Source organism: Macrobrachium nipponense, chromosome 1, assembly GCF_015104395.2.
Source record: "Macrobrachium nipponense isolate FS-2020 chromosome 1, ASM1510439v2, whole genome shotgun sequence".
NCBI lineage: Eukaryota > Metazoa > Arthropoda > Malacostraca > Decapoda > Palaemonidae > Macrobrachium > Macrobrachium nipponense.
In genome coordinates this window covers 11523815-11551519 of record NC_087200.1, presented here as the reverse complement: position 1 = coordinate 11551519, position 27705 = coordinate 11523815, and the positions used below count along the sequence as shown (strand labels likewise).

The 27705-nt window shown below is 48.3% G+C and overlaps 1 protein-coding gene across 2 annotated transcripts in view; it reads right to left on the bottom strand.

Annotated features, from left to right (window-relative positions):
• The window catches only part of LOC135219128 (SWI/SNF complex subunit SMARCC2-like), a 69387-nt gene extending 48010 nt beyond the window's left edge, over nucleotides 1-21377 (bottom strand). The window contains exon 1 of one of the 2 annotated variants that reach the window (XM_064255581.1): nucleotides 21176-21377. In XM_064255581.1, the coding sequence (XP_064111651.1) occupies nucleotides 21176-21289 (114 nt within the window). In that variant the 5' untranslated portion in view covers nucleotides 21290-21377. The remainder of the gene's footprint in view (nucleotides 1-21175) is intronic. The other variant, XM_064255583.1, reaches the window with a different exon arrangement.
• Nucleotides 21378-27705: the final 6328 nt, after the last annotated feature.

The following is a 27705-nucleotide window of genomic DNA, read 5'->3' as shown; positions in this document are numbered from 1 at the left end:
TAATAAAATTATTCTCGAGTCTAAGAAAGCTCTCAATAATGCAAATTTAGGCAAACAACCTTTGTTAAATACCGAGGCTGAATAGGTATTGTCGTAACAAACCTTTTAAGCGAAGTCTTACTAGGAAAATCCTGTAAGGATATAGACAATTCCGTAGCGAACCAGAAGGCAACTATGGTATGCGTATTATGACTTGTCATTCAGTAGTCATATACAGCAAGCCTTCTACGACACTCTTTCCTTTCCGACATGCAGAGAAAGAATAGAAATCTTACTCTCTTCGTTCATTTCGTCAATAATCCCGAATGAGTATTAGTCCGAAGATATTGCAAATGACAACCGAGGATCGAAGAGAATCTCTCCAGCTTTTAGTTATCTTGGAGATAAGTCCGTATTTTACGCCTTTCTTATCTGGAAGAGCCTCTAATCAATGAATGAGAGCTCGTACGAATCTTGTTCAACTTCCAAACGATTGCCCCTCTTTCTGTAAATGGTTGGTTGCAATCTATTTTAGAAGGAGGATGATTTTAATATCCTCTTACTAATACTGAACTAATTCTCACAATTCTGCTCTATCTTCCATTCCTCAATTGGGGCAAGATTGAGCAAACCGAAGGAGAGCGCTTCCTTTCGAAAGGTGAAGGGCTATTCGCAGTACCGACTCTAACCTGACAAGGGCTACGGCAGCCTGTGGCTACATCTTGAGTCCCTGCCTGGGTGAAAAACCGAACTTGCTCTTGCCTTTATTGCATTAAGACGATCCTGACAAGGGCAACGGCCGCCTGCGCGACAACTCCCGTCCCTATCAGGAGAAGCCTCGAATGTCTTTCACCCTTCGCCTGGAAGACTCTCGGCGGTTGTCAGGCTCTTCTTGTAGGAGAAAGTGTCTGGCGCTAAGCAGGAGTATCTTGCCTAGAATACTCCTGGCGCCTGGTAGGAGTATCACGTTCCTAGAATACTCTGGCGCCTTGGGAGGAGTATCGTGCTCGTCGGAATACTCCTGGTGCTTGGCAGGAGTATCGCGTTTCGAATACTCCTGGCGCCTGGAGGAGTATCGTGATCAGAATACTCCTGGATCCTAGAAGACGTATCGCCCTTGGAAAGTTTTCTTGTTGGAAAGTTCCGAGCATCTGAAAGGCGATCCTCGCTGGAAAGTTCTGTACTTCTGGAAGGTTTATTCGAATCTGGAATCTTCCGCCTTCTGGAAGATCCTGTGTGCGGAAGGTTCCGATCTCTTGTATATTTGTTCTTGCTTAGAATTCGACAATACTTCCATTTTCGACATAGCCCTCCCTTTTCCCTTCTGAATGAGAAGGACTTCCATTTCCGATAAAGATCCTGGTTCATAGTCTTTCAGGCGCTTTGCGCCCCATATTCAGGCCCTTCAGGTGCTTTTGCGCCTCGTTTCAGGCGCTTTGCGCCTTGTTTCAGACGCTTTAGGCGCATTGAGCCTCGTTACCGGAGCTTCATGCCCAAGGAGCTAGAAGCTTAAAAGTTATATATATGTGTACTCACTAAACGAGATCCATATAATTCATTCGATCAACAAATATTCTTTAATATCTAATTCGTTCTTCTCAGAATAGATATATTTTCATATACTTCTCCTTTCTCCGTCTCTTCTGAGGTTTCGATAGCCAGACGAGATTATCTTGCATCTTCATTTAATCTACGCCGTTGAATGTTTTACTCTTTATTCGTCAAGACGATAATAAAAAGGGGAACACATTGAATTAGGATGCCTTTCCAATGGCTATCCCTGGCAGTCTGGACGTTCTACAGAACCTGCCGAGGGGACGCCTGAACGGTGGGGGTTTCTCCATAACCTCCGTACGGCTTTCGACATTCCTTCTCCTCCGGGCCAGGGAGCTTGGAAGAGGTCTAGGCCTGGGAGCGAGACAGAGCCGATCAGACGCACCCTCTATTGCAATGGGGAACACTATAATCACTTCTTACCTTATAATAGCTCGTATCTTGAGCCACATTCCTTTATCTTCAAATTGCAAATGAATTTGTAGTTTCTGTGAAGTAAGAAGGTGATGAGGAAACAACACTACTAGTACTGTTAATATTCTAACTGCTTGTCAGAACGAGGGCTATTAAAGCTTCTACAGAAAGCATATCTAGTTCTATGTTTTCTGACTTCCTCAAATAGGAAGTTACCTTATTTTCCTCAATCAAATTCTAACATTTATTACACTTTATCAATGAATAATATTTATATTTCCCTTTCTTGCAAACTATGTAATTGTCTACCGAAAACTTCGGTAGTTACACATACTCTATTCTTCGAAAACTTCGAAGTTAATTCATTAAAAGTTATTAACAAGTTATCAAAAAGTTATTAAAAACGTATGCCAAACCACCGATCCAGTACTTCCCTGTAAAAGTCGGCCCAGAAGATCGATGGTCGATGAAACACGAAAATCAAATCAGGAGGGAAAAGCAAAACATATGTTTACCTTCCCAGCAACAGAGAGAATCTGATTAGAAAAACGGGGATAGTTCCTAGTCCTGCCACCCAGCGGCAGGCAGGTAGATCACCTGACCTACCTGTAGCGTGTGCGCGAAATTCGAATTTCTGTCGGGGACGACGGAGTCGATAGCTATGTATATATCTGACAGGTAAGTTGAATGTATGAAATGAAAAGAATACTGCGCTTGCGATTTCACTTCATACAAATAAAAAGGGGAAGGATCAATTCCCGGGAAATAGCGGAAACATGATCCCAGTAAACAATGCAATCTCATAAAAAATGAAAATGAAAAAGAACTGCACTTTGCGATTTCACTTCATTCAAAATAAAAAGGGGAAAGGATCAATTTCCGGGTAAGCTCGGAAACTGATCCAAATGAGTATTGCTACAATCAAAATAATATATGAAAATGAAAAAGAATACTGTACTTGCGATTCCACTTCCATACTGAATAAGTTTTTCCAACCCAAATATACGCTCGGAGCGAGCGCTCCCGCCCTCGGCACCGAGCATACACAATACGAGGATCATTTCTGGGAAAATGAATTCCCGCACTTACGCCCTTCAGTCCCGGCACTCGGGTAATCGGAGGGCGTGGTGAACCAAGATCCTTTAATTCACAATTGAATTCAATGGGAATAAATATGAAATGATTGTACTTACAATTCAGTTTCACTAGATAAATAGAAAAAGAAAAACACAATCATGCGAAAGCAACGACGATGAAGCGGGCAGAGAGCGATGATACACGTCCCACACGCCAGCAGGCCGAAAGCAAAAGTGATTTGTTTACCTACCAGTCGCGCGCGCGCGCCTGTCGGACAAGCAGTTAACTACCGAACCCCTTGTTCGAAAGCTTACGACCTATCCAGCTGCCGCTAGTACCTTCCTATTGTAAAAGGACCGAAGGTTTGTATGCCGTGTCGGAACAATAGCAAGTGCAGTATTGTTCATTTTCATATATATTTATGATAGCATCATATTATTATGGATCAAGTTTCCGCTCTTACCGGGAATTGATTTTTCCCTCTAAGTTCTATGAAGTGAATCGCAAGTGCAGTATTCTGTTTCATTTTCATATTACTTTTCACTGCTGTGCGGGGGTAGGGGAAGCGAAGGTCTGCCAGGAAGTCGTCGGAAAGCTCTCCCGCGACTCCCTTGGTATCCGATTCTTCGTCTTCTTTTCCTGCCCCCCCGCTCAGCTTCCTCGTATTTTTGTTTTGTGGGGTTCTTCCTTCCGTTCGGGGTGGGGGCATGTCTCCCCCCCCCGTGCGTGAGGAACCCCTCTTACTAATCTGTCTGTGCTACCGCAGGTGCTACAGCCGTGGAGACGACCTTGGACAGGCATGGACCACTGCGGCTGGGCAGGGCGTGCCTAGCATCCACGATCGCTGCAGAGTCTAGCGAGGTCTGGGGCGGTGACCTTGGAGTGGTCTCCACTACAACCTTCACGGCCGCTTATGCTGCTTCCCCCCGCTGGTCTACACTCCCCATGCTGTGTCGGTGACGCCGTCTGCCGCTTCTAGGGCCGGTCGCCGCCGTACCGAGGAGGGGTATGCCGCCGCCGCCTGTGTTTTCTTCGTGTTGCCTGCCCCAGACTTCCGCTGTTCCAGCAGCTCTCGCCCCTGGACCGGCCGCCAGTACCACGCTGGCTGCCGATGATTCTACGAGGCGATGGCTGGGCCTGCCGTACCTGTCGCTGATGTGGTTCCTTCCCGCTACTGGCTTGGCTGTCCCTTCTGTGTTTACCGCTGCCGCTGTTCCTGCCGCTCCTGAGCTGGTTGCTGTTCCTGTCGCTCCTGGTTCCTGCGCCTGTCCATGCTGGTCCTGCCCATGGTGTGTCTTCCCCAGTCCCAGGTCCTTCCGGACAGGTGCAGTCGGGCCGTGTTGCTTCGGCAATAGGCCCGACTCCGGCCTGGATGGAGGACCTGACGACTGTCCTGCGTGAGCTGACGAAGAAGAGGAAGGTGTCATCTTCGTCTGTTCTGCCTCTTCCCCTTCGACTTCTAAGGCCCATAAGCCGAAGAAGAAGAAGGCTGCCGCCACCTAAGAAGTCTCCTTCGGGAACTTCTAAGGGCCCGTCCCACCTCGGTGGGACGGGGGGTCCTTCTGCTTGTCCTCCTGCTCCTTCGGGAGCGGGGCCCGTCTCCCCTTCCGTAAGGAAGAGATAGACGGGGACCAGAGGAGTATCGGTTAGCTCTGGTACTTCCTCGCCTGGTGCTAGCGGCGATGCCGCTACGCCAGGTTTCGGCTCGGTCTCTCGTTCGCGAGAGATCCCGAGTGTACGCTCTCCCTCGGGAGACCGTGCAGCCAAAGTTTCGGCGCCAGAGTTCGCTCGGCGCCAAGACCACGGCACGGAGCAGAAGGCTAGCGAGAACCGCTCAGGTGACTCTCGCCAGGCCAGCGGACCGCTCTCGCAGCGACCAGCTGGTAACCGGGTTTTGTTATTCCCCCTAAAGAAGACTCCTTCGGGAACTTCGAAGGGCTCGTCACATTCCGGTGTGACGGGGGGGTTCTTCTGCTGGTCCTCCTGTTCCTTCGGGAACGGGGCCCGTCTCCCCTTCTGAGAGAAGAAGAAGACGGGGACCAAGGGTGGGTGCTGGCTACCGCTGGTACACCCTCGCCTGGTCTTGGCAGCTCTGCTGCTAAGCCAGGTACCGGCTCGGTTTCTCGTCCGCGAGAAGTTCCGAGTGTAACGATCTCCTTCTGGGGTGACCGTGCAGCCAAAGTTTAAGACGCCTGAGTTCGCTCAGCGTCATGACCGAGGCACGGAGCAGAAGACTGTCGAGAGCCGCCTCAGGTGACTCTCGCCAGGCCAGCGGCCGCTCTCGCGCGACCCCACCGGTACTTCTCGGTGGACGTGACGGTCTCTGACCGGCCACGGGTTGAGGCTGGGAAGAGGTCCCCCAGGTCCCCTCGACCGACGGGTACACCAAGCCTCGGCTGGTACCAGCTGTTTGACGTGGCTGCGAGGACGCTCACCTCCGGTCCTCACGGCGCAAAGCGAGCTCTGCAGGTCACCTGACCGCCGCTCCCACAGGGACCGGGCGTATACGGTGACCAGCAGCAGCTCGTCTGACGCACGGGACCGGGTGGGGTCGACGTGCTCAGTCGAGCCGCTCGCCACAGGTGAGCGGCACGGCCAGGCCTGCAGATCGATCCCCGACCCGCGGGTTGGTGATCGGCTGCAGCCCCCACGTACGCTGGTCCTGCCAGCGAGCGGGGGGGGAGCGTCAGGTTTGTCTCTCCACCACTACCTTCAACTTCCTCGGGCTACACCGGGAAGAGCGATGTAGCTAGGAGTGAGCGTGAGAGTGCGGCTCCGCTCACCGATCCCGTCACGAACGCCGCACGTGCTCCACGTATGGTCATTTAGGACCAACCCCAGGACGTACGCGCAAGTGATTGGAGGCGACCGTCAGGGGGAGAGGGGGGTATCGTCAGTTCTGTCTCTCCGATACCTTCAACTTCCTCGGCTACGCCAGGAAGAGCTAGGTATATAGGGAGTGATCGTGAGAGATGCGCCGCTCACGATCCCGTCACGACGCCGCACGTGCCAGGTTGGTCTTAGGACCAACCAGGACGTACGCGCAAGTGATTGGAGGCAACCGTCAGGGATCTGTTGCTGGTCCTTCTTCTGAAGGAGGAGGGTCCTGGGAGCTGCTCTTGTTGGCGGGGACTGGACGGTCCTACTCCTCAAGACGCTGTAACTTCCGAGATTCAGAGTAACTTTACCCAGGTTATTGCACTGATTCGTCAGCACAAAACGACCGGGGGGAAGGATCGCCGCTCCCACCAGCAGAGCCCATGTCTCTGCTCGAGTCGTTTTGGGGCCCGAGAGGGAACCCAAACCGACGGTGGGTATGCCGCGATCGGAGCTTACCGATTCTGTCTTGAACCAGAGTCTCTCGTCTCCGACAAGAAGGCTCTCTCAGTTCTGGCCGTCGATCAAGCTACTTCCACCTCCTCTACTGCGACAGCGGCGTTTCTACGTGTCTTCGGACACCGTATTTAAATACTCCTTCGGTCCTCCTGAGAGGTTTTGAACCTCGACCGAGGACTGGAATGAGTCGGAGGGACGGTATCGGCTCTCTCCTGTCAGGTGTCGATCAGCCCCACCCAGACGACGTTCACAGTTGGCGGCAGACCCTTACCTACAGTGAGAGTTCGTAACCCTCCTCGGGAAAAACGTTTTCTCCTGACGATACGTTTTCCCAGACTCTGAGAGGCCATCGCCGCAAGGCGATGGCTGCTCCTACTCTTCTCCAACTGCTAGTTCCACTGGGAAGGCGAGCGAGTATCCAATTCCTCCCCCATTCCCTCTCTCCTTACGGCTACGAGGGAAAGGGAGGATCCTACAGAGATTTCTCTGTAGGATCCCACGTTGGGGACTGCGCTACCAGGGGGGCGGGACCCTTTCGTGGGTCCTAACCTGACGTCAAGCCCCGGCTCCTTGAGGAGGGATCCTGCCCCATTCTCGATTTCTACGGGAATCGAGAGGACCACCAGCCGATATCGTTTGACGAATTCGGTGGGGGTTTCGCAGACTGCTTAGAATTCTAAACGGGATTTCTAGCGCATTCAGAGTGTTTAGAGTTTCTTACGATCTCCAAACACTTAGGCGAGACCACGGTCCAAAGTGAGCGAGACGAGAATCCCGATATGTTACACGATAATCGGGAACCTCGCCTATGCTCGAATTCCTGGAATTTCTAGCATTAGGAAGAAGACTGCTGCTGAAAGAAGACTATCTCACAGTAGGCGACCAACCTGGAATAGAGAAGAACGGACGGGAATATCCAGTTTGGCTGGAACTATCGTCTTAGTATTCTGTTCACCATTGAAGCTTCCTTCGAGGAAGACTTCTCCTTCACTCTTCTTTATAGAGAACGAAGGTGGTCGATCTCCAATCCTTATTTTGTTTTCTTGAAGGAAAGAATTTAGGATGAGATCGTTTTGTTCAGAATCCTACAAATATACTACGTATATTAACCTCGCGACATGATTCTGCTAAGCAGTTGAATGGTCCCGAGGGGTAGGCGCATATCCTGGTTATTCTACGGATTGCGACTTAGAACGAACAAAAGTATTGCTAAATTGGAACTGCAACCCGGGTTTTGGCCTGCAACCTCCCAGGAGCTTTCCAGTTTTCAATTTTATTTATAACTTATGGTGTTGTCACAACAACACCATTTTAGCTTTTATATTTACCGAAATTCGTTTCGCTTAAATATAATTGCTCGAGCATATCTTTTTTATGCTCGGTGGTTCTAGCCGAACGCATTCCTTCGTGGAAAGGATTACTTGGCAACAAAAAAAATCGGATGACGAGTTCAGCGACAGCTACTGCGTATTGAATTGCCCGAGGCATTTCAGTATCAGCTGCCGCTTTGAGATAGACGGTTGTTTATGTCTTTCTCACCTGCTTTGATTGAATAACAACCGTATCTCTGCCAACAATCACGGACTTAAGTCTCTGATTAACGGGGATTCTCGCATACATGAATGACCATCTACTGCTGAGAAACGCTAGTATTCATCGTCTTCGGTATTGCGAGAATTTTAAACAGAGATATCTATTCGACTCTCATCTTTCTGTTTACCGCACGGTAACAGAATTCTGTAATAGTCTCTTGCTGCATCGTATCCCGATAATGCGAATGATTTTTGCGGAATCTGAGTTTGTCCTCAAAATATCTTGTATTCGGAGGTGTACAATTGTTCATTGTTCACCCCGGATTAGCAGATGTATTGAAAGACATCGCCTACTCCCACACCTGCCAGCTCTACTTCCAAACGTTCAGCCCATGAGAAGCAGTTCTTCAAGCGGCTCTCCCCTGTGTTTCATTACTGAAGAACGCCCCGCTTTCATTGCACAACGGACAGCAATGAAATGGCGGTTAGCGTTTTAAGTCATTTGTAAGCACAGGTTTAGAATCTTGAGATTCCTTCTCTCGATTCAGCTGGAAGACGTAGGTTGCATTCATTGCCTACCTTCGTCTTCAACGTCACATAGTGTTGTTTCTCCTTAAGCTGAGATTCAACGTCTATGAGATTTTTTTTTGCCATCAGGGACCTCGGTCTTTTGAAGGCAATTGACTTTCGCCTTTTGAGCTTATGCATTAAGAGAATCATCGCCGCGCCGTCCGGCATCGGTGACTAACAAATATTTTATTTGTTCTCTCAGCATAACTCTTTAAAGGGCGAAGGTCACGTGACTTACCCGGATGCTTGGACAACTTGCCTCTACTGATTCCGAACCAGTCAGTCGGCAGCTGTCAGAGCGTCCGAGTCAGTTACGAACTATGCTGTGGACTTAGTTCGGTTGTTCCAGAGCAATCATTACTTCGTCTTAATAGCTTGTCAGTATGAGTACTGTACATAACCAAAGTCGAGAAGAGGGATAGGTCATACGACTATTCCCTTCTTTTCGTCTTAGGTAACTGCATGACTTCTCTTGAGAAGTCAAGCACAAAGGGATGGGGATTTGTGACGCTCGATTTCGTACCGATCTTCGTAGCGAAGACTCAGAACCCTTCGGTAACTGACGATTGGTTCGAGTCCTTCACAATACCCTCCCTAATGGACGTCACCGCCTCCGATACGAAGGCTATGCTGCTTTGTCCTGTGAAGGTGCGACGAGGAGCTGTCTGAAGAAACTCGACACCACATGGATTGAGGTGTGGACGCCTCTTCATCATTCTCTCGCGTTCCGCAAGAACTTCTCCGTGGCGCAGGTAATGAAGGCAGGCGCCTGGTCCAACCGGACCGCATGCACCTCCTTCTACCTTCAGGATATTGCCCACAGTTCCTTGGATCTTTTTCCTTGGGAACCGTGGTGGTTGCTCAACACGTTGTGTAGTTAACCCAGACCCTCGCAGGCTGAACAGCATCGAGTCCTGGTGTGACCGTAAGAATGGATGAGGAATGAGAGTGTGACTGGCTCCTCTTCCCATCTTTTTCTTCCCTCTACCTTTGGGTAGAGGGACACGGTCGTCACCCTGCTGGGTAAGGACGAGATGCAGGTGAGCTACTCAATAGAGCACCATCCTATCCCTTTCAGTAGGGATAGGAGTAAATATCCACCACTTCCTCCAACAAGGGGGAGGAAGTGGATGCCAAATTGAGACAAACCCATCATTTTATGATTGTCTCTTGCAAACAGGAACAAGTTCTTGCTTGCTGGTACGAAGAGATACGCTTGCCTCTCTCTTAGTACTTGGCCCAGAGGTCTGACCATTGATCCTGCGGTGCACACCCCGATCAATCGGACAGAGGTTTGGATCCCTCCCTTGCTCTTACGACCAGGGAGGCACTCCAGGGTTGGACGAACACCAGTCTGTTCACCAAAAAGACTCAGATTCCTCCCACCAAGAAGTGAGTCTTCCTATTGTTAAAGGACCGAGGGTTTGTATTACGTATCGGAACAAATGACAATTTGTCGAAAATTGCATTTTTCCTAACTATACAAACCTGAGGTCCTTTACATATAGTCCCACCTCATGCCACCCCTCACTCTGCAACTTTTTGCATGGGCCTAAAGCAAAAGTGATTCTTCACCTCTCGCGCGCTGGCGGGCGCGCGCCACGATCGGACAAGCAGTTAACTACCGTTCTCCCCTTGTTCGAAGCTTACGACCGTCCCAGCTGCCGCTAGTTACCTTCCTATTGTTAAAGGACCTCAGGTTTGTATAGTTAGGAAAAATGCAATTTTCGACAAATTGTCATTTTACTGCTGGATTATCGCCGTAGTGTGACGCAATCGTTTTCGGTCCATGGGCCTCTTGTCTGTTTTCGCACCATAAGAAATTATGGGGCCGAATTTGCAATGACCAGAAAGTCGTTAAAAGAGGAAAGTTAGCATTGAGGGGCATATGTTTTGACTGAGAAAAATACAAATTTATTCAATAGCTAGCTTGTAAAAAATACTTGGTTATAAAAACTTGATTGACAACTAAGCAGCATGTCTACTATGGGTTTCAGAGACAGTGCAAGCAGGTTTTTGGGCAATACCTATTTCTGTAACGAACACTCTTAACAGAACGAGATTTTGCTATAGTGCATTACACCCAGTGCCGTAATTTATAAGGGTATCGTGAATCACTAATCGTAAAGAATAACGACACTTGTCCTTGTACCAAGAGACAAAAACTCCATTATGCAGAAAACTGGAGGTACGAACACGCGGATAAAGCTCCACCTACCCTCTCCCCAACCCCCCCCCCCCTCCACCGCCATCCCTTTTCTTCTTCGTTCCTCCGCCTTCCTTTCTCTCTCTCTCTCTCTCTCTCTCTCTCTCTGTTGCCATTCGGTATGTGTTGACCCTCCAAACTGGGTATAAGACTACACACAAAACGTTGAAATTGGTGAAATTAGGCTATGTATTGGAAGTATATATACATAAATATTAAAGCAATTTTATCATTATTGCATTACTATGACAACTAGAATTCATGGAAACAGTTTATAACCTGTTAAGCGTCACCCACGTAATAATACGTTTACCGCGATCTACTCGGTAGCGCCTTCAACGGGATATTACGTTCAAGACTTTAACTGTGCTTGTCAAGCGTCAGCCCCGTAATAATACGTTTACTCGTATAGAAAGTGTAGGAACATCATTTGGTAACACTCTCAGCACATGGGAAACTTATTTCCAGCCTGGCAACTCTTTCCTGGTGGTCGCTTATGCTAGAAAACTGCCTGTCCCTGTTGGTTTTCTTTCAATACGCTTCGGGCGTTTATCGAGACAAATTGGATTTCGCGTCTTTCACAATGAATGTCCCAAAGAGGAGGCATATTTCTTTAGGTGAGATCAATCAAATACTAGATGAGGAGTGTGATATTGATAACCTATTTGATGATGAGAGCTCTAGTTCTGAATCCTCCAGTGATGATACAAACTTTTCTTCCAATTGCGGGAGTGAAGATGACTTTTCTTTGCCGAGTGACTGGACTCCGAGAGAGAGAGAGAGAGAAGAGAAGAAGAAGAGAAGAGAGAAGAAGAGAGGAGAGAGAGAGAGAGAGAGAGATAGAGAGAGAGAGAGAGAGAGAGAGAGAGAGAGAGATGGAGAGAGAGAGAGAGGAGAATTTCCTACAGTTAATTACAGTATGAATAACAAGCATAAAAATCAATATTAACTTTGAAAAAAACTATCATCAGTGCTATGATCGCTGATTACAAAAAAAGCGTGACGGTACGTTAGCAGCGAGCTCATCAGGGGCGGACGCTTAACAGGATAATGGAACGGCGTATGTGTGAAGCCTCCACTAATGTGGCAACGATGATTTTGCCATTCTTAGCATGCAAACATTAAAGGTTACATTTATTTCTGGCATACGATTATTTTAAGAAATTCAAAATACTAATAAAGACTGAAATCAATGAAAAGTGCTAGCAAAAACAAAAAAGCAAAAAAAAAAAAAACGTAGTCGTTCCGCCTTATGCACTTTTACCGTATTCGTTCCTCTATGGTTTTCGGCAGCCAGATGTACGAAAACGTTAGAAACATTTGATTTTTATCTACGTTAGAAATATCTGTATTTTTCGGGGTAATTTGGTTGCAAAAAAAAAAAAAAGGGATAAGATACATGAATTAAAATGACAATTTGTTTAAAATTGCATTTTTCCTAACTATACAAACCTGAGGTCCTTTTACAATAGGAGGAAGGTACTAGCGGCAGCTGGGAGAGGTTCGTAAGCTTTCGAACAAGGGGTTCGGTAGTTAACTGCTTGTCCGACAGGCGCGCGCGACTGGGAGGTAAACAAATCACTTTTGCTTTTGGCCCAAGCAAAAACTGCAGAGTGAGGGGTGGCATGAGGTGGGGCTATGTGTAAAAGGACCTCAGGTTTGTATAGTTAGGAAAAATGCAATTTTAGACAAATTGTCATTTGTTCCGACACGGCATACAAACCTTCGGTCCTTTTACAATAGGAAGACTCACTTCTTGGTGGGAGGAATCTGAGTCTTTTGTGAACAGACTGGTGTTCGCCCAACCTTGGAAGCCTCCCTGGTCGTAAGAGCGAGGGAGGGATCCAAGCCTCTGTCCGATTGATCGGGGTGTGCACCTCCGCAGGATCAATGGTCAGACCTCTGGACCGAGTACTAAGAGAGAGGCAAGCGTATCTCTTCGTACCAGCAATGTAAGAACTTGTTCCTGTACAGGAGCAAATATAAAGTCATGGGTTTGACTCTTGTAGGCATCCACTTCCCCCCCTTGTAGAGGAAGTGGTGGATATTCTGCTCCTATCCCTAGTGAAAGGGATAGGATGGGGCTCTGTCATATAGCTCACTGCATCTCGTCCTCATCCAGCGTAGTGACGACCGTGGCCCTCTGCCCACAGGTAGAGGAGGAGGAAAAGATGGGAAGAGGGAGCCAGTCACTCACTCACTCACACATCCATCCACACAGTCACACCAGGACTCGATGCTGTTTCAGCCTGCAAGGGTCTGGGTTAGCTACACAACTTGTTGAGCAGCCACCACAGGTCTAAGGAAAAGGTATCCAAGGACCTGTGGGGCAATATCCCGAAGGTAGAAGGACGTTAAAGGTAGTCTGGTTAGACCAGACCCCTGCCTTCAGGACCTGCGCCACGGAGAAGTTCTTACGAAACGCCAACGAGGGGCCAATACTTCTGACTTCGTGAGCTCTCGGACGGGACGTACGGATGTCGTCACTACCATCAGCCTCATACGCCCTCCTGATGACCTCACGCAGCCAGAATGAAAGAGTGTTCTTGGATACTTCTTTCTTGGTGACCCTGTGCTAACGAAGAGGCGTCGACACTCAGGCCTGAGGTGTCGAGTTCTCTTCAGATAGCGCCGTAGCGCCCTCACAGGACAAAGCAGCATCTCATCCGCATCATTATCGGTGAAGTCCAATAGGGAGGGAATCGTGAATGACTCGAACCTGTCGTCAGGGATCGACGGTTTCTGAGTCTTCGCAACGAAGTTCGGGACGAAATCGAGCGTCACGGATCCCCATCCCCTTGGAGTGTCGTACATCATAGGAAAGACCATGAAGTTCCCCTACTCTCTTCGCCGATGCCAGGGCCAGCAAGAAGAGGGTCTTGAGGGTCAGATCCCTGTCTGACGACTCTCGGAGTGGCTCGAACGGCGTTCGAGTCAGACTCCTAAGGACGAGAGTCACATCCCACGCAGGGGGCCTGAGTTCCCTGGGTGGGCAAGACCTTTCGAAGCTCCTCATAAGCAAGGAGATCTCGAACGAGTTCGAGATGTCCAATCCCCTCAGTTTCAGGACGAGCGCCAGGGCGGCTCTGTATCCTTTGACTGTGGGGACTGAGAGGAGCTTCTCTCGGCGAAGAAAAACGAGGAAATCCGCTACCTGCTGAAGAGTGGCTCTGAGAGGAGATAGACCCCGTCTACGACACCAACCACAGAAGACGGCCCACTTCCCCTGGTACACAGCTGCAGAGGACTGACGGACGTTTCCAGCCATCTCTGTTGCTGCGCTACGAGAAAAGCCTCTCGTTCGCAAGAGATGGTGGATAACAGCCAGCCGTGAAGACGTAGGGACTGGACTGCTCGGTGGTACCGCTCGACGTGTGGCTGGGCGAGAAGGTTGTGCCAAGGGGGAATCTCTCTCGGTTCTCCTGCGAGAAGAGCCAGCAGGTCCGGATACCAAATGGCCTGTGGCCATTTGGGAGCCACCAGGATCATCCTGAGATTCGGGGTGACCAGTGCTCGACTGATCACCTTGCGAATCAGGCTGAACGGGGGAAAGGCATAGACGAAGAGGTTGTCCCACGGGTGTTGAAGAGCGTCCTCTGCAGCTGCCCATGGGTCCGGCACGGCCGAGAAGAACACCTGGAGCTTCCTGTTGTGCCGGGTGGCGAACAGATCCACGACTGGTCGCCCCCACAGGTCGAAGAGCCTTTCCGCCACGTCCTGGTGTAGAGACCATTCGGTCCCTATCACCTTATCCCGACGGCTGAGCGTGTCTGCTACTACATTCCTCTTCCCTGGAATGTAGCGTGCCGACAGCTCTATTGAGTGTGCCTCGGCCCACTCGTGCACCTGCCGAGTCAACTGGTACAACGGGAGAGACACTAGGCCCCCCTGTTTGTTGACGTAGGCCACCACCGTGGTGTTGTCGCACATCAACACCACTGAGTGTCCCATCAAGCGGTCCTGGAACTCTTGGAGAGCGAGGAACGCTGCCTTGAGTTCCAGTACATTGATGTGAAGGTGCTTGTCGTTCTCGTCCCACACTCCTGAAGTCAGCAACTCCTCCAGGTGTGCGCCCCATCCCTCGGTCGATGCGTCTGAGAACAGTTGCATGTCCGGGGGGGGAGTGCGCAGAGGCACTCCTCTTAATAGGTTCCTGTCGTCCAGCCACCAGGCTAGGTCCTGCCTCACCTCCTGTGTCAGTGACACTGGAAAGCTTGGGGGATCCGTCGCCTGTGACCAACTCTCCTTTAGTCTCCACTGAAGAGACCGCAGGTGAAGACGCCCGTGAGGGACTAACTTCTCGAGTGACGACAGGTGTCCGATCACGACTTGCCATCGCTGAGCTACCTGTTCCTGCCGAGACAGGAACTGGTTGGCTGCCTCCCTGAATCTGCTGATCCGCGAGTCTGCGGGGAAGACTCGCCCTGCTACGTGTCGATCAGCATTACCCAGGTACTTCATCCTCTGCTTGGGCTCGAGATCGGACTTTTCGAAGTTCACAACGATCCCCAGATCGCGACAGAACTCGAGCAGTCGATCCCTGTCCTGTAGCAACTGCGAGCGGGAGCTCGCCAGGACTAACCAATCGTCGAGATACCTCATCAGACGTATCCCGTGCGAATGGGCCCAAGCAGACACCAGAGTGAACACTCGCGTGAACACCTGTGGGGCGGTTGAGAGACCAAGAAGCAAAGTGCCCTGAACTGGTACACCGTCCCGTCGAGGATAGAAGCGGAGGTACTTTCTGGAGGACTGATGAATGGGTATTTGGAAATACGCATCCTTCAAGTCCACTGAAAGCATGAAATCGTTCTCCCTGTGGAGTCGAGCACTGAGCGTGCCGTCTCCATCGTGAACCGGGTCTGGCGAACAAAAACCGGTTCAGGGGAGAGAGATCTATCACCGGGCGCCAGCCTCCCGTAGACTTTTCCACCAGGAAGAGTCGACTGTAAAAGCCCGGTGACTGATCCGTGACGATTTCTATTTCTCAGCTCTCTTGCTCAGCATGGTCTTGATCTCCTGTCTCAATGCTACGTCCTTCGATGACCCTGGAACGTACGACTGCTGTTGGACCGGGTTGGAGGTGAGGGGTGGCCGAGATTCGAAGGGTAATAGATATCCCTCCCGAAGGACATCTACAATCCAGGTCTCGGCGCCGTAGCGCTGCCAAGTTGCCCAATGGCTGGCCAGGCACCCCCCCCCCCCACTTCCGGCAGCAGGTGAGGGGGAACGCCGTCCCTAGCGTTTCCCCCCTTTCTTCGACTTCTTCCCAGAGCCTCCACGGGAGGAGGAGGGCTGGGAGGAGGGCTGGTTACGGCTCCCCTTGGTAGAAGTCGAAGAAGACAGAGTCTTTCCCCGGGGCTTCGACGCAGCTACCGTCTTAGCCACCGAGGAAGCGCTAGCCGAGCTCTTAGACTTGGCCGCAGTCCGAGGCTGCCCAGAAGCCTTCGAGACTGCCTGGTGAACCAGACGGGCACTGTCGTCAGTGCGCCGTCTGTCCACCGCAGCGTCCACCATCTCTCCTGGGAAGAGAGACGTGGAACTCCGTAAAGGTCCGTTGCGAAGTCCCAACGCCGCTTCACGCCCGGCCGCCCTGGAAACCCGAGTAAGGACAGCGTCCTTCGTCGGAGTACCAGGTTGGCCCACAGGTTCACCGTCTGGTGGGCAAGGAAGGAGATGGCTCTTCCTCCAGACTGGCAAAGTCTCCTGAAGGCCGAGTCATCTTCGGGAGAAATTCCCCCGGAGTTGGCTGCGACCTTAGATACTGTGAGGGACCACAGATCTAGCCAGGAGACGGCCTGGAAAGCTGCCATGGCAGTAGGATTCCAGGCGAGTGGCCTTCTTGCTGCGAGAACCACAGGTTCTCGGACAGGAGCTGCTGCAGAGACACACCCGGAGTCAGCCTGGCTAACTCCGGGTTCACCTGTTTGGGCGGCATCAGGTCTTCAGATGGCACGTAAAAACGCCGCTGTCGCAGCAGAGGAGGTGGAAGCAGCTTGCTCGACCTGCCAGACTTGAGCGAACCGTCTTGTCCGGAGACAAGCGATTCAACCTGGTCCAGCACTGAGTCCGCAAGCTCAGAACGCGGCAAACCCACCGTCGGTCTGGGTTCCCTCTTCGGGCCCCAGAACAACTCGAGCCGGGACGTGGGCTCGGATGGTGGGAGCGGCGATCCTTCCGCGAGGTCGTTGTGCTGACGAATCAGCGCAATAACCTCGGCAAAGTTCCTCTGGATCTCAGGAGTGACTGCGTCCTGCGTGAGCGGAGTCGGACCGTCCAGTCCCTCAAACAGGAGCATCTCCCGAGACCCTCCTCCCTCAAGGGGAGGAACAGCGATAGACCCCTCTCGGTCTCCTCCAACCACCTGTGCGTACGACCTGGCCGGCCCGAGAACCGTGCCTGGTACGTACGACGACGTGGTGGGATCCTGAGGGGCGCACCCCTCACGATCACTCCTCAATACCTCGCCCCTCCCGGTGTAACCCGAGGAGGTTGAAGGTATGGGAGAGGCAGACCTGACGCTCCCTCCTCGCTCGCTGGCAGAACCAGCGGGCTTGGAAGACTGCAGGCGATCGCCAACCCGCGGTGGCGATCGAGCTGCAGACCTAGTCGAGCCGTCTCGCTGTGGAGACCGGCTGGACCGAGAACACAGCCGGCCCCGGTCTCGTGTGTCAGAGGAGCTGGTGCTGGTTCGCCGTACCCGATCGCTCTCTGTAGAGTGACGGTCAGGCAACCGGCGAGCTCCACTGTCACGGTGAGATCGGTGCGTATCCTCACGGTGCGTCAGTTCGCTGGTACCAGCCGTGGCTGGTGCCGGCGAACGGGGGGACCTCTTCCCAGCCTCAGCCCGTGGCCGGTCAGACCAGTCACGTCCCGCCCGGGTAGCCAGCTGCTCGCCGCGAGAGCGAGAGCTGGTCTGGTGAGAGTCGCGTGAGCGGCTGGTCACCAGTCTTCCGCTCCGTGCCGTGAACCTGACGCTGAGCGGACTCAGAGGTCTGGTTCTTGGCTGTACGGCCGCTGTTAGGCGACCGTACACTCGGTACCTCTCGCGAACGAGAGGCCGAGACGGACCCTGCTGCCGTGGCCGAACCACTGACAGCAGGTGAGGAAGTGCCGGTGTTAGCCGGCACTCCTCTGGTCCCCGTAGTCTTCTTCCTTGCGGAAGAAGAGACGGGTCCTGCCCCCGAAGGAGCAGGGTGACCAGCGGAAGAACCCCCCGTCTCACCAGAGCGAGACGGGCCCTTAGAGGTTCCCGAAGGAGACTTCTTAGGGGGGGGGGAGGCGACCTTCTTCTTCTTCGGCGGGGAGCCTTAGAAGAAGAAGGGGAAGAGGCGGCAGACGACGACGACGACGAAGAAGACAATGAAGACGACGACGACACCTTCCTCCTCTTCTTCTTCTTCTTCGTCAACCTCCTCAGGACCGATGTCAGATCTGTCATCCAGAGCGGAGCCGGGGCTGCTGTTGCCGAAGCAACAGGGCCCGGACGCACCTGTCCGAACAGATCAGCATCGGGAGCAGCGGCGCCAGGAACAGGAACAACATCAGCAGGTGCAGGCATCACAGGAACGGCAGAAGAGACAGCAGGAGCAGGTACAGGAACGGCAGCAGTGGTCAACGTCACGTCCGTGGACAGCAGCTGGGCAGGTACGGCAGGTACGGCAGACTGTGTAGGCGGTCCAGATGGGCGGACCAGCGGCACAGACATCCTAGGTACCGGTGGGAGGTCCAGGGGCGAGCTCTTCGGGCACACGAAGTCCGGTCGCGGCAGCACGGCAAACCCAGGTGGCGGCATCACACTCCCCCGAGGTACGGCGACTGGCCCCTGCACCGATGTAGTGGGTGTCACAGAGACCGCGTGCGGGGTGTACACCAGGTGAGGAGGTGAAGCGTAGCCGGGTGTTGTAAGGGTCGTGGTGGTGGTCGTGACCGTAGCATGGGTGACCGCCACGGAGCCAGCGAGATGGTAGAGCAGCCCCTGGACACTCGGCACGCCCTGCAGCCCCAACGATGCCCACACCTGTCCGAGGTCATCCTTCGCGGCAACCGCACCTGAGGAGGCAAAAGTCGGGTGATTAGGGGGATCCTCTACCCGTTCGCGCGAAGACGAACGGATAGAGGACCCAGAGTACAACTCGACGTCAGGGTATCTAGCGCCCTCCTCCACGCTCGACAAGTCAGGAGAGGAGAAGGGACCTAGAAACCCCCCCGAAGGGGAAGGCGCGATACGTGGAAGTTGAGCGGGCGGCAGGAAAGAAGACGAAGTGTCCGTCACCAAAGGAGTCGCGGGAGAGCTTTCCGACGACTCCTTTGCAGGCCTTCGCTTCTTCCTGCCCTCATACAAAGTCCACTGCGCCTCCGACCAATTATTGCAAACATCACATGGCTCGGCTCGGGTGCATTCGCGCCCCCGACACCGAGCACACAAAATATGAGGGTCTATCTCCGGGAAAGAGCGGAACTTCCCGCATTTACGCCCTTCGGTACCCGGGCATAGTCTCCGTGGGGTAGCGAGGCGAGGAGATTCCATCATTAATCAATAACACTTCAAATAATATGAAAAGAGAGAAATGATTGTACTTACAATGAATTCTTTCATACACAAACACAACCATATACTCAAGAAAGCAAACGACGAGAAGCGGGCAGAGAGCGTCGAACACACACGTCCACTCGCTGTGAGGCCGAAAGCAAAAGTGATTTGTTTACCTCCCAGTCGCGCGCGCGCGCCTGTCGGACAAGCAGTTAACTACCGAACCCCTTGTTCGAAAGCTTACGACCTATCCAGCTGCCGCTAGTACCTTCCTATTGTAAAAGGACCGAAGGTTTGTATGCCGTGTCGGAACAATCAAAATTTTTAAATAACAATGTAAATTTAAACTAAATAACGAGTAAAGTAAACAGTTTAGGGAATAAAACTTTGCAGTTTCGTCGTCTGTCGTCGTCTGCTGTTTGTAATTGTGTTTATGGCGCGCGCGCTTAGAAACCAGGAACAGCAACGGGTTTAAAGTGCAATGTGGAGTGAACTGAGACCAAAATGTGTATAATAACAATCAAATAAGCACTGTGGAGTTTCAGTTGTGATGGCAGTAAGGATAAAAACCGCCGATTACAAGGTAAGAATGAATTCAGTTCCAACCATAACCCCGGGAATAACAAGTTTCATACTTTCACTAATATAGGCAACAAAATGTTGTTTTATTGTGCTGATTACAACTGCAATCTTGAGTAAGATCAATAAACGTTACATACATACGCTAACATTGTTCAAATGAGTGCTGGGAAGGCTGGGGAAAGATGGTGGCCGTCACTGATGAGAACCGTCCATGAAAAACGTAGCCGCCATATTGGATTTCAAAACTGCCTTGAAAACATATTTTACGAAGAGCTCACATGCTTATTTTAGTTCGTATGGGGCTTTCATATATCACAATATGTTGACGAAACTTCAGTCTTTTAAATGGTATGCTTAGAGTTGCAATTGTATTCATGTTTCACCAATTAAATATCGAGTGAATAAGACCCGTCTACCGTGATGAGGGTTGGCCTGTACTGATGTTTCCCCCTAATCATCATAAATATGTAAAATATTGATGTTTTACTATTTATTTAAAAAATTATCGAAGTGCACTCTTCGTCATCGTCTTCTACCAAAACAGTTGTTTACTTGGTGAGGGAAAGTTTTCTGATTGTTGTGATGAAAGTGCCCCAGCGTCTGTGGGTACAAGTGGCGTGCGGATTTATCACAGGAAATGGTTAGTTTATTGACACAAGCGACTCCGTAAACATCGAGATGGCATCAATCTTCTAAATATTTCAAGTTGTAAGTAAAAATGTTAAACGCGTTTTGGTGAGATTTGCACTAGCCTACGTTTGAGACCGTTTTCAGTACCCTCTGTTTAAATCTTAAAATTTGGCCTTAATTTCTAACTTTGGAGAAAATACTTACTTCGAAAGGAGAGTAGAGGTCTTTAGCTCCGTTTCTCACCAACAAGAAGTCACGACTGATGCCCATCTCCGGTGTCAGGACGCATTATAATGTACTTTTTTGGAGGGTGGCAAGCGTTGATTGTAGGTGGCCTGTTTGGCCTGCCGTGGTGTTTTGCCCTATTAAACTGTGTCACAGCATCTAGGTAGGTAAAAGGGTTGCAGCTAGGGGCCGAAGGCACGCTGCTAAGAACATTTGTAAGTAAAGGTGTACTGACGGCAATAACCCTACCTACGGAAAACCTAATCTTCAGGACCCAAAATGCTTTTTGACGTTTCCATGGCGGTAAAGGATTCCGGATACCTAAATCTCAAACACACCCCGTAGCTACAGATACAGTTTCCTGCCGAATATCTCATTCATAATCTAAAGAGTTCTTTCTGGACGAATATAAAAACATCAAATAAACGGAGATATCAGGGTTGGCGTCCGGGAATATTCGGCAAAATGCTTTTGACGTTTCCATGGCGGTAAAGGATACGGGTTTAGGAGCTAATTCTCACCCACCCACAAACCCACCTTTTTCGCGTTCTTCATCAGCCATGTCTTCACGTTTTCGAATTGCGACACCGTCTCCGTCGACTCGTAGTACTTGGCGTTGGGACCGCCATCCTTACGCGGATTTATGGCCATTTCCGACAACCGACACTCGATCCACCAAACAAACAGACGCTACCCAAAACAACAAAGATGGTCGAGCGGTGTCGCAGCCATATGGGAGCGATATGTGCGGATTAGCGTTCGCGAAGGTAGTCCGAATCCCTTCATAGATGGGAAATTCTACGATTCTTTATCTTAAATGCACAAGATATCTATGTTTATTCATTTAATAAATATATAATATTAAATAGATGTGAGAATGAATGAGTTCTATCATAATTTTTCTCATATTTGTAAGAATAACAGCATTATCTCCCGTCGGAATGACATCGATTCGAACATCGTCGGTCGGCCACCGGGCCACTGCTCTCGCAGACTCGCACCAATGTCCCTTGATTGGTCTGGTCGTGGAAACAAAAAGCTCCCATTACAACGTATGGAGGGTTTCTACTGACGTCATTTTGGGTCTCTCTCCCTCTCTCTCAAATTCATAAAAAGTTTCAAAATATGATCTCTCTGATGTTTTAGTTGTACTGGCTCCCTATCAGAGGTAGAATAGTGTTTAAAAGAATGGGCGTGGAAAATATCTAAAAGACGTGCTGCGTGCAATGCAGTCAGTGGATGTATCCCACTAAAGATCAGCTACGAATTACCTCAGGCTATTTGAGAATTTCCATCGGTATTATATATTTTTAAAGACAGAGTTTATTTGTAATCCTGTTTATAATCGTCTCGATCTCCTCAGCTGATGTTTTATTACACTATCTCTCATTCACCGCATGATTTACGCCAGACTTTTCATTCAATTTGGGCATTTTCTCTCTCTCTCTCTCTCTCTCTCTCTCTCTCTCTCTCTCTCTCTCTCTCTCTCTCTCTCTCTATCTGTAGTGTATCTCCTCTCTCTCTCTCTCTCTCTCTCTTCTCTCTCTCTCTCTCTCGCTCTCTCTCTCTCTACTCTCTCTCTCTCTCTCTCTCTCTCTCTCTCTCTCTTCTACTCTCTCTCTCTCTCTCTCTCCTCTCTCTCTCTCTCTCTCTCTCTCTGTTTAACAAATCATGGTTATTTTAGTCTCTGTAAAGCTGCTGGCACCAAAGCCTCAGCTACATCTTTCATTTTTATTGCGGAAATCAGTTTTTTGTTGCGTATTATCCTTGATAGGTATTATAGCTAATTGAGAATGGTACTGCCTAGATAGTTCAGCAAAGAGTATTACATAAAATTCTGTATAAATGCTGACTTCTTTTCCCTTTGGAGACTTTTCCCAATAATCAAGAATGAAAGAAAGTCGTGAAGGACAACCTTACTGGAAATCGCGTGGTCATCTGCCATGTGGATTTACTGTAATATGCCGGGGAGATGGTACAATGCCCTATATATGTCTTCCTAGTACTAGGTGACCCGGGGAGACATATTTCTTTTCTGAAGATTCGGAGAAGAGAAAATAAACTTTAACAATTGTGGTATTTCAAAGTTCGTATTAGGAGCTGCATGGAATATCCCGTGCAAAGATCTAATATCAAAATCGACCAACCAGTAAATTTCTTGTCTCAATTGAAGCAGAATATTATTTCTAGCAACTTTTCTTCCTCTTTCCCGCCTGCCTGCATCAGCATCATCATTAGCATACGAGGAATTCGATCGATGTGTCAACTGTGAATACTTCTCATATCTTACCGATGACCTCATCTCGTACGTACTACTTCACCCACCTTTACAGACAACCAACTGTTTTCTCTACTATCAACCTCAGTTTATCTTCCAGAGCCTCAGACTTATATATCACATTGTCTCTCAGCACACTCCAGTCAACACATCACATCTTCAGATCCAGTAAATCATTAGTAGGCTCTCACTTTTCACGGAGTTTACTCGTGTAGTAGTACTACCCAGCTAGGCAAAATGTCATCCCACCTCCCCCAACCTCCATCCTGCCTGCCTGCATGGCACGAATACCAAACAGTCTTCGTGGCACTGAAAATATGATATATTGTAATCATATGTTATAATGATATTAATCGTCAGGAAATCACCTGTCAAAATGAGATACAGGAGTGAAAAGCAGGCATGTCTGATGGACACCACTACGCACTATAGAGCTGGATTAATGGGAACAGATGAAAATGGGAAAATTAGATACTTAAGAAAAGAAGGAATAAATTCTTTTAAACTAATTATTTGATCGAAATAGTTTACTTTGGTACAGCGTATACAAGACACCTCCAGCTAATTTTTGGTAATATTGTGCATTGTCAAATGGTGTAATTGGCCAGTAAAAATTGACGTAAATTTCGTTTTTATGATTGCAATATATGTCACGTCATCGGGTGCAGGCAGGCCGGAACAACTGGAGAGCGGTCTCTCTAGTTCTTTGTGACGAAAGAGTGCCGCTGAGGTTAAAAGGAAAATTTCACAAGACGGTGGTGAGAACAGCAATGCTGTACGGTATGGAAACAGCAAGCATGAGAAAAACAGAAGAGAGGAAGATGGATGTGGCAGAAATGAGAATTCTTAGGTGGACGTCTGGGGTGACAAGAGAGGAGAGGATCGGAAATGACTACATAAGGGGTTCGACTAAGGTGGTGGAAGTATCAAAGAAAGTGCAGGAGGGGAGGCTGAGATGGTATGGACACCTGTTGAGTAGAGATGAGGACCACGCTGGGAGACATACTATGGGGATGGAGGTTCAAGGAAGAAGAAGAAGAGGGAGACCAAGAAAGAGATGGAAGGACTGTGTGAGAAGAGACTTACATGAGAAGGGAATTGATGAAGCAGAAGTCTAGGATAGAAATAGATGGAAACGACTCATCCTAAATGGCGACCCATATAAAAATGGGAACCAGCTGGGAAGAAGAAGATTAGTCTTACTGTCTCACCCGAGGGGAGATATATGTGTGTGTTTTTAAGTTTCCTTTCATCCTAAGGTATTAATTAATGTGATTGCAATTTTTAAAAATATGTAAATTAATTAGATTGTGTAGAAATAATTATGTGGAAATAGAAATATGCATATAATTGGTTCAATCAGTGAGGCGATCTGTGACTTATAGGAAGTGACCATTAAGTCTTGTTGAAGGTATCCAGGCCACTGTAGCTGTAAGGTTATTTTGATATGTACCAAGATTTTTATATATATGTACCAAGATTTTTTTTATATATTTGTAGTTACTAATCCGTTGCTTGTCCTCATACCACAGTAGTATTCAAAGCAAGTTACCTTGCTTTGCGGCAGCTGATCGAATTGAAATAATCTAAGCGTTGTTTTCTAATTCCTTTTCACAAAGGGAAGTTCACAGTCTAAACTCTAAAGGAACAGCCATTTATTCTGGAGTGGTACTACTTAGTCATACTCGATAACTGAACAAAGTTTGATGAGGTCTGGACAGACACATGGAGGTCTCATTAATATTCACACACACACACACACACACACACACACACACACACACACACACACACATACACACACAGAGTCAGTTTGGACAAAATGGTTACTTAGCTACATATTGACCAACACATTCACTGGCACCTGGTCCGAGTAGCAGTCCAGAGAGATGAACGTCAATTATGTACAACGTGATACTGAGCCCCTCCAGTTTACTTCTAGACTTCCTAAGGAAACACAACCCTTCCAGAGTTGAGGACGAACATGAGTTGGTAAAAATTGCGAGGGGAGCTATTGCAGATGAACGGGTCAATGCTGTAACCTCACTGCAAACTGGGAAAGTCATTCAAGAACAAATGACAGGAATGGCATTTTCTCGAGTAACTATGAGAAGAAGAAGCCGAGCTCAAACTTTCAAGGCAATGCAGAAACCTGTGAAAGTGTCCTGTGAGGATTTGTACATATCAAGGTTAACTTACAGAGGCAACCTTCTCCTATGAGCTATCAGCAGTTGTCCCTTCTGTCTTCGTAGATGATGGAGGAATGAGAAAGACACCAGTCACGTCTCTCACGATTTATTGCACACACGGATCCTGATATTATCTGTGAAATCAGTAAGCCAACAGTGGTGATGATGGATGTGCTTTGCTACAGTCAGTATTGGCCAAAAGTTGGAACAATAGATACATTGAAAAAGAGAACCACAAAATTACTGTGTATAACGTGCTTACTTATAAGTATTTACATTTTATTTTACTCAACGCTCGAGTACTTTCAGGCCGACAACCAACGCATCTCTTGAAAAACGGCAACAGATAGGGCCTGAAAGTACTCGAGTGTTGAGCAAAATAAAATGTAAATACTTATAAGTAACACGTTATACACAGTAATTTTGTGGGTTTCTTTTTCAATCTTCAGAAGAAAACTGAAAGAAGTTTTTGTTTAATAGACATTATGAGTTATGTGCGGTCCCTTAATGCGGAGGAAAAGTCCTGGCGTACCTGTTTATGTTATATTTGATTGCTATACAGTTAGGACAAACCCATGCAAAGATCAAGTGCAGAAGCGGTGTCGACTAGACAAATCTTCACCAAATATGATATCTCTAATCTCACTTCCCCCATTCCATCTGACCAAACAAAGTTTCTTTCTAGTAGATGCAACAAGCAGGAACTGATCAGGCTAATATGACCGAGTCTAGAAGATGCAAGTATTGAGGTGGAGCATGTTGATGAAGGAGGAGGTACAGGTGTTATTGTGAGGAGAATTCTTGATGAAATAGTTACTAGTTAGGCCCCCATTCAAGTACAGGTAGCAGATGACACAGCTGCACTGATCCTTTTCCTACATCATGCAACATCCGAAGTTTACATGGAAACCAAGCAACATACACTGTCTATAAATGTGGCTAGAGAGGTTGTAGGATGTGAAATGTGCATGTGCCACCCATTCATACATGCTATATGTCTGGATATCACACCAACTCAGCCTTTTCTGGGATGGGAAAGGTAAAACACATGAAACTCTTAATGTCATTCCAAAAACTAAGGTCTGATGTCCTTGGTTTTGAAGGTAGTATAATGCCAACACTGATTATATTTAAGATGTAAGATTGCAACATGTATCACTGCTGTGCGAAAGAGGTATTTTTCAGGCACTGAAACCCCTCAATGGGCTTGGGATCCTCTACATTTCTTCTCCCACAAAATATGTCCCAATAGAAAGGGTACCACCATCTTGAAGGTTGTGCCAGTTTCATTGTCTAAAGGTTCATTTTCAAGTATGTTCCTGGCGCAACCTGAAAACAGCTCTCAAAAATGAGGCCCATGGGTGCAGGCTGAAAGTAGATGGATCAATGGATTCAATAATGATAGCTATGCCTTCAACTCCTCCAGAACTACTAATAAATATCAAATGTGGCTGTAAAGTAAGCATGTGTGTTTCATGTAGCTGTTCTCAAAAGCTTCTACTTTGTTCTGTTCACTATATATGTCGTGGGGAATGCAATAACGGTGCAAGCACTAAATTCTAAGTAAATAGTGATGATGGTGTGTACAGCAGGCCTTCACATTCTCTGTTATTATTTTTGTATGAATAATGCTTCTATACTATATCAGGATTGATTATAGGTGTTCATGATCAGCACCTATGATTAAAGCAAACTATTTTATTCCAAATGTATAAATTTTCTTCAAACAGTCTAGTTGTGTTCTGTTACTGTTTTTTTTATAAATAAGGGTTCTATTCTATATATTCTATATTAGGATTGCTAATATATATCCCTGTGGAGGGCTGCATATTTTCTAAGGGGGGAAGAGTGAGGGCAAATGTTAGTACATGCATGGATAGTTCCTTGAGTCAAGCAGACAAACATGTAATACTCTTGACCCTTTGAATTAGCAGGTTAATACCTAAAAAGTATCAGGGCCTGCGTTTCTGTAATAAATAAAGTTAATTATATCTTAGTTTAACCAGACCACTGAGCTGATTAACAGGATTAGATATTTTTACGTGGCTAGGAACCAGTTGGTTACCTAGCAATGGGACCTACCTACAGCTTATAGTAGGATCCGAACCACATTATATCGAGAAATTAATTTCTCATCACCAGAAACAAACTCCTCATACTCCACGCTGGCAGAGCGGGGAATCGAACTCAGGACCACCGAATCGGTAGGCAAGCACGTAAACTGCTCTTCCAACGAGGAACTTCTTTAATGAATAAATGGGTATTTTTCCATAAGATTTTTTGTATTATATAATAAATATATATATAATTTATAAAATATTTATATATAATGTATATATATTATATATATATAGATTATATATATATATCATATATACATATATATATTTCCCCCTGGATTTCAAGGGGGCAAGAGACCCCCTTTCTTCTACGTACCGGCGCCCAAGGAGAGAGGTGTCTTGTACACTGGGTCAAAGTACCATTTCGACCGAATAATAATTAGTTTGAAAGATATTTATGAAAAAAACTATAACTCGTGGTTCCTGAAATTTCCATAAATGAATACTCAATGCCCTGCGTGCAGTACCGTTAGCAGCAGA